Raw genomic sequence first — 8387 nt, forward strand, 5'->3', positions numbered from 1 at the left:
TTGGTTAAAAGGACTGGTTGACAGTCAGAGAAGGGAAATGATAGGGGCATATAAGTTGTTTATGGAGCTTTATAAAATTGATACAGAGGAAACTTTTCAATACATGACTGGTATAAGGAAAACTAGGGCTCATCCAGAAAATTAAGTAATATTGTAGTAAACAAGAACGTGAGGAGTAGGTTTTTTGCTTGGAGAGTGGTGAAAGAGCGGAATGGATGCGGGAGTCGATTGTGAGTGTTTTGTGGGTGAATGAGTTCAAAGTAAAATATGACAGCATAATGCAAATGATGATCAGGACTGATGTTAGTGGATCTTCTGCAATGTATCTGTTGATTCTTTATAATAATAATAATAATATAGAAAAAAGAAAAAAAGAAACAAAAAGATAAAGATTTATTCTAGCAGCTCAAGAACAGGCATTACAAACTAATGTAATGAAAGAAAAAGTTTTGAGCATGAATAATAACAGCAAATGCAGATTATGCGATCATAAAGATGAGACTGTAGAACATCTAATCAGTGCCTGCAGCAAGATAGCTCAAACTGACTATAAATTCCGCCATGATCAAGTGGCCGAAATAATTCATTGGCATGTATGCAAAAAATATGGCTTTCCTACATCTGATAACTGATGGCATCATAAAATAGAGACTGTATTGAAAAAATTGTATCTATTTTATAAACTGCAAAAATTCTCTGGGACTTTCGAATACAAACTGATCGCCATTTGGAACACAATAGACCTGACATCACAATTATCGAACATCGACAGGTTTGGATTATCGATATCGCAGTACCCAGTGATAACAACATTAACAACAAAGTGGAAAAAATTACTAAATATCGAGATCTGGCAAGCGAATTTGACAGTTGTGGCTTAAACACACCAAGGTCATCCAATTGTTATCGGTGCACTTGGTGCAACTTCAAAGAAGCTATTCAACAATTTACAGCAATTAAACATCAACGATGTGACCCCATATGACCTACAAAAAACAGCATTACTTGGAACAGTCCATATTTTACGACGCTACCTGACGGACTATTCTTAGATTCTTGGGTAGAATCTGAATTGTTCTGTATCACCAGTGAAATTTTGATTTTCACTGGTGATAAACGATGGCCAAGTAATTTGTCAACAGAACTAAATGCTCTGATAGGGCGGTTTGTCCTATTTGCATAATCTACTATGCAAATAGAATTGTCCTATACTAATTACGCGTTCTATAGCGGGGTAAAAAAACATTTTTTTTTTTTTTTAGGAAACAGCCCTGCCATCTTTGTATCAGACCGCTTAAGATAAAGTTGTTCTTTACATCTTAGACGAGATTCGGACACGGGTCTTTCTAAGCAAAGACGTATCTAGGACAAGGGAGATAAGAGAGCTTACAAAAGTAGTAAAAAATTAAATTCACTACGAAATCATTATACATACGTCACAAAATTTAATATAAATCTGCTTTATTCATGCATAATATTAGTGTAGATTCAAAAACGGGTTGGTTTGTTCTATTTAGGATATAGATTATAGAAATAAAATGTATTAATCAATAAATACAATAAAAATTATATGTAAACTAAATAATATAACTTCGATACTAAGCATCCGAGCCTGTATAAAGCACGCATATTTCTAAAAAGTATTTATCAGCTGTATTTCTTTTTATTACTTATTTATTATAATTTTTTGTGTTATTTAATCAGCAATTCTTTCAATAGCTGTTCGGATAAGGGAATGGATAGCATACCTGCTCTCCATCAGGATTCGAATTCAGCTTTGGACATAGATCTTTCTAAATGTCTTTAGAGGGGAAGATGAATTGCTATTGTGGGTGGCATTACATAAAAAATAGCAGGTGTTTATTTTATATTTAGTTTTTATAAATATGCGATTATCCTATAATCAAGATATCTGGAGAAATCGATCTCTTTCTCTTTGTGTGTGTGTGTGTGTGTGTGTGTGTGTGTGTGTGTGTGTGTGTGTGTGTGTGTGTGTGTGTGTGTGTGTGTGTGTGTGTGTGTGTGTGTGTGTGTGTGTGTGTGTGTGTGTGTGTGTGTGTGTGTGTGTGTGTGTGTGTGTGTGTGTGTGTGTGTGTGTGTGTAACTCAATAAAATCGACCGTCGAACCCATACTATTTTCAGACATTAAAAATATTGTGTTAGGGTTAGAGACCACGAGATGGCGGCACTAGCTTTCCGCCTTCCTCACTGCGTACCGATGAATCAGTGATAGCCCTGAGCCTGCTATCTCTCTGATTGGCTACCAATGGAGATTGAACTGCCCACTCAGTCTCCTAAGTTAGATAGTGTAAACGGCCCCGTCTACTCCCTATACGGGAACAACATAGGCGTTAGCTGATTTTTTATTTTTTTACAATGAGTTATATATATACAATTTTGATTTTTTTAGTATATTTAAGCGCTTTTTTTCCCTTTTTTTTATTGATCTTGGATGAGATGTAATTTCTCAGCTTTCATCCTCGAAGCTTATTTGTTAAGCTTATCTGAGGAATAATAATAATAATAATATAGAAATCCCACTTTCCAAAAACTTTTAGTACAAATGTATAACCTGTTTTTAAACTTCATGCTTGTGCATAACAAACCATCAACAACAATCAGAAGTATTTTTTGCATTCTAATAATTATGTTTAGATTTTTTTTAATATTTTAATGGAACCTTCACTACTAATGTTGTATTATAGACCCTTCTTATTTTCCCTCTTCCATTATTCTTTTCTTTCCTTTCTTTTAGGCAACACATCATCTGGGGATCATGGAGATTAACATCTGGAATGCATCTAATAAACACCACCCAAAGCTCCTAAAGGAACATCCCTTGGACACTATGCAAATTAATGTTCCACGCCATCAGATAAAGACGACAATATATCATGTATACAAAGCGGATGTGATGATGGTGCGTGGTGAATCTCATTTCCCATATCATAAGATTCGAACATAAAAGGATGAAGATACAAAGAATTCATTTTAGTAAGAGTTGAAGCTACTTCGTTCACAATTTACAGCAAAGTGGGGAATCTTTTAATGGGTATGTTTATGGGGAATTCGAATGTTATATTTGTACCGGTTATTAGGACAGAGGATTCATTTGTGATATCGTGCTAGATTAGCAAATGAAACTGGGAACACAAATAAACATTGTAAAACCACAGATGACATATATGGATATGTTGTTCAGTTTGGAGAAGTAGCATAGTCATTTGTACAAATGCTTTCTCAGTGAGGTTGATTCATGTTAAGAAATTTTGATTGTGATCCCGGTGGTTAATTGGAGAAAAATAAAAATACACTCGTGGGTAGTTGTTTTATTAAAACTTAGTTGTATTTATTTTCCATCGAAAATATGCTCCCTACGTTTGAGACTGTAAATCAACACACACACACACACACACACACACACACAAAGAATATATATATATATTCTTGTATGCTGTTTGATAATTACAAAAATATATATCACTGCCGATTGTATGAAGTACTTTACAAAAAGTCTGTGTTGGCTTATACAAACAAATTTCTCTAAAAGTTTTTATGTTAACCTAGATGCCTTGGTTACCTTTTAGTAATTTCAGTGAGATCAAACCAAGCTGAAACCAGTAATGCAAAGCATAAGTTGAATTTACATTACTACAAGAAATACTTCAGTGAAAAGTTACCCGAAACCCCAAAACATTCAGCAATATAGAGAAAAGAGAATTTGTGAATTTGTGAATTGAAAATAAAGGTTTGATTGTTATTTTGCTTAAAATGAAAAATAAAAACAAACCTGTACACGTTCTTAGATCATTACAGATTACTTCGCTATGTGTACGTTTCAAATGCTAAAAGCTATGATAAATATTTAAGCACCAAAATGACAAAGATCAAGATTGCTCTTGGAGATGGGCAATGTTATTTGCAGAGGTTCCAATGCTGTGTATTTTAAGACTGGTTTGTTAATTTTTTACTATTATTGTCACCAAGTTTAGCTCCTCCAAACTGAATGTAAAGCTTATTTGGTAACATCATGAAGAAAAAAAATCATCTCATCTCTTGATTTGAAACGTAACAAATTTGAGAAGTCACTGAAAGATGTATATTTTTCGATCTATGATCTAAGAATCATTGTTTCAGAACACACACACACACACACACACACACACACACACACACACACACACACACACACACACACACACACACACACACACACACACACACACACACACACACACACACACACACACACACACACAGAGAGAGAGAGAGAGAGAGAGAGAGAGAGAGAGAGAGAGAGAGAGAGAGCATTTCAACTAGCACTCATAGAAGACTTCATCGGATACATAACACGAAAAGAGAAATTCAAAAAGTATACATTACAGGAGAACTTCTCCTTCTTCACCCATAATCTATGTAGACCGTTGGGGCATTATAAATGCGACAGTCCTTTGCACACTTTCTCCGGATATTTCTGTCTTGGGATCACCTTAACAATGTGGAGAACGAAGAATTAGTCCCCTTTCTAATATTATCTATGCATGTGATTCTAGGTTGTCCCCGATGTTTTTAATGCTAATTTAGGTAAGTTATCTGATCTAGCTATGTGGCCCAGTCACTGGAGCTATAATTACACGACACCTCTAGGGAGTCCAAAGACTCATCGAGGGTGGGCACCTACTCTGCAACTCTCTCTCCACCATTCAATCCGCCAACTACAACGAACCGCAACTATCATCAACACCAGCGCCATCTACCGCCCACCACAACCACCACCACTATTATTTTCACAGATAATCACAAACATCCATGCCTATGGCGGGATTCGAGCCCGCAGCCTTTTGGCAGGAGACCAGATACGCTAATCACGCTAACCACTCGGCCAACCAGACTGGCCGAGTGGTTAGCGTGATTCTAATGTGATAATTTCAGTGATATTTACTTGTGTTCTAGTAATGGAGGGAATTTTACTTCTCCTCTTCAAGGCTCCTCGTAAATGCCAAGGGAAAATAAAATTTCTTCAAAATATGTCATATAGAAACAGACTAGTAATATGCTGGTACTCATTCCTCCTGCTGACAGTATCGATAGCTCACAGTATTGTTGAACAGGTTTACAGGGGCATGATCTCGCGTACACCAAAGTTGGACAGCTGAGGTGTGAAATTCAGACTGGTTATAGCTGAGGTTTGTATTAAGGTTGACCAAATTCGGGACAATTTTTGTTGATTCAATAATTCTTCTCTCCAGCTCATCATAGTACCTAAAATGTTTCTGATTCCTTGCAGATGAGTGATAGAACTTCATTAACAGTATTAGTAGAATTAAGAACGTGATTAGACAGAGACCTGGCTCAACTTCTGCAATAGGTGAATGTCTCTCACATGTTTTTCCATACGCAACTGCGTGGATTTCTCCGTCAGATCAAAATAAGGTACATACACACTGGATATTTTAGGCTGTCATGTTCACCAGTCCATTCCAGACAGACAGTAGATAAAGAGGGATGATGTGTACAATCAACGTGATAATGAGCTGGCAGTGTAACATAAGTGACTTTAAGTGAGGTATAATATTCAACATTATTATTATTACTGTTCGTATTGCTCGTTGTTGCTGGTAGTCTCCACAGTGTACTAAATAGTGTCTAATAACCAACGTTTGTGTGAATGAAGAGGGTTAAGCCCTCTCCAGTCTACACTGCCATAAAATCTTACAGTTTGTCGTTCTTCTCTATTAAAAGTGATTGAGTGATTAATCAAATATAACTCCTATCCTATCCTTCTCGTCCGTCCTGGGACGGGTTGAGTCCCCTCCTAATGAGGGGCTACTGGCGTATTAATTCAACCGGTTAGCCACTCCCCTGCTGCATCTCCCTAAGGATGATATTCATGACTGTGATCCGTGTGTGTTCACGGGACCGGTTTGCCTGCTTGCGGGATGAAAAACCCCAGATAAAATGAGAGTGGGGGACTCTGCTGTCCACGCCCAAAACCGCTAACTTGGCTATGGCTGAGGAAGATCCTTGAGCTCCTCACGTGGTCGACGAGAATCGAATCTAGGACACTGCTTCCCGAGGCATATGGTTGCGAAGCTCGCAGCCACTGGTGCTCCACCTCTCCAGATATAAGCTAAAATGTACAAACAACCAGAGAGGAAGATATTAACAGATATTCATTTTTTTTATCAAAAAATATAGCTTACATTTTCCCCATAGTGAGATATGGAATTCTGTTCAAAATCGTTTGGCGGTGGTAGGCCAAACGGCTCTCAAAGATATCAGCCCAACGTTCAAATATCATAGGGAAATTTATCCTCGGGAGGTTAAAATTTGGTTTCTCAACATATTTTACTTTTTTATTGTGAAAATATAATAATGATGCATACAATAGTTCTTTAAATATAAACCATACAAAAAACATCACATGAGAAAGGGGTGTGTGTGGGGGGGTGCTCAGTCACTTTAACTGCGCACTGAGCGCTTTCTGGGTGTAAGGCAACGAGATATTCGTGATCTGGATCCACCGCTAATAAATCTAATGTTCCTTCAGGATGCTATCATATCCAGCTATGTAGCAAAGATGGAGAGGGTTATAGAATCTCTTGCAGTATGTCCGATTATTGAGGCTGTTCGAAAGGTTCTTTTATATTTATAATCCAACATGCTGTTTAAGCAATTATCTCTGAACTTTTCCACTTATGGGTAAATGGCATCATCAGAAAAACCATTCGGGTCGAAAAACTAATGATAATCAGAGAATGGTGAATTATTTTTATTGAGAGGCTGAAAAGAATGAAAAAAAAAATCTAAACAAAATATTTAATATAAAATTATTAAGCAAATCCATCAATACAATACCATGTGGTATTTCTCAGCATCTGTGAAATTTAATATTGGCTGGACAACAATGGCATATCTAGTGTATAGTCTGGAAAGCCGTTTATTTATTTGATTCCCTAAATAGTCATCTATGTTTACATAATTTAACACGAATGATTTAAAAATTTTTAAAAAATCACAGATTTGTTCCAAGAATCATAAGCATTTATATTTTCAGAAATGCTTCCAGCTACATGGTACACGATGAGGTATTATGATATTGAGGCATTCATTCGAATACTTCAGCATGATATCCTTTGAAAGTTTATATGGGGGAAAAAAATGGACAGCCTATTTCTACCAACTGCAGGGTGAAGACCTCTCCCGTTGCACGAGATTTTTGGGTCTACTACTCCCATGGTGACATAGTCCATATTGGGCGAGTTTCACAATATGGGCGGGATTCGGACCAGCAGTCTCTTGGGTGGAGTGTGGATACGCTAACCACTCGGCCAACCAGGCCGGTGGAAGTTTATATATATATATATATATATATATATATATATATATATACTGTATTTTTTTCCCTTCCTTATTTCATTTCTAAATTTCTATAAAGATATTACCGTAGTACATAAATTAAAGAAACTCCCTAAGACAGATCGTGTTAGAATTTGAGTTTTAATAAAGCATAATAGGTAGCTTTTTTAAAACAACCCAACTGGCCAAACGGATAAAATATATCAAAAAATATATGCTTCGTATCCATGTCACTTTTTCTATAATAGACAAAGGTTATATCGACTTCAATAAACACCTTGCATTCATGTAATTATTTATTAATATTATTATTATGTGACACCTGCAAGGAGTCCAAGGACTCTTTGTGAAATCGTATTGTACACCACTCCACTGCACACATCTCACCATCACCCCTACTACTTAATTTTTCCACTACACAAAACTACCATTAACGCCATGTACCAACCATTACCCCACCACTATAACAACAACAGTATTTTATCTCTGTAACTTGCTTGTGTTCTGATGCCCGATTTGCCTGTACGCAGGATGAAAACCCTTCTACCACCTTTTAAGATCGAGTATCTCACCTTCAATTGAAAAAAGCCCATATAAGGATTCCTCTCATTATGACGAGAATCGAATTCAGGTCTTTTCCAATCGAAGGACGCAATAAAACATCGTTCTTCCAATTGTGCTATGGAGGCAAGATAAATTATGGACGTACGAGCATGATAAACATTTCAGAGTTTTGGTCAAATATTTTGAAAGCTTATATGTACGAGAATCAGTGCCTTCTACAATGGGTCGTAGCGGTGTATTTTTTGCCCTATTTCAGTGAGAGTGAAAAATCCGTTGAATTACGTCTGGAAGAAAATATGAGAGACATCACATATGGCAGAACTAGAGCAGCCCAACATCCTTAATTTTAATGACACTAATGATGAAAATTTTGTCACTCATCCAGTCTTCTGGAACAAATCAGAGATCTTTAGATGTTATGATGGACTCGAGAGAAGATTTGTTGGATCTAAGGAATTCGTCGT

The 8387-nt window shown here is 36.6% G+C and overlaps 1 protein-coding gene across 1 annotated transcript in view; it reads left to right on the forward strand.

Annotated features, from left to right (window-relative positions):
• LOC150095240 (uncharacterized) overlaps window positions 1-3332 on the forward strand; it is a 158931-nt gene extending 155599 nt beyond the window's left edge. The window contains exon 15 of the mRNA XM_090409840.1: window positions 2756-3332. Within this exon, the coding sequence (XP_090265966.1) occupies window positions 2756-2787 (32 nt within the window). The 3' untranslated portion in view covers window positions 2788-3332. The remainder of the gene's footprint in view (window positions 1-2755) is intronic.
• The last annotated feature ends 5055 nt before the right edge of the window (window positions 3333-8387 follow it).

This window comes from Typopeltis vanoorti, chromosome 20, assembly GCF_054136105.1.
Source record: "Typopeltis vanoorti isolate ZY-2024b chromosome 20, IOZ_Tvanoo_1.0, whole genome shotgun sequence".
Classification (NCBI taxonomy): domain Eukaryota; kingdom Metazoa; phylum Arthropoda; class Arachnida; order Uropygi; family Thelyphonidae; genus Typopeltis; species Typopeltis vanoorti.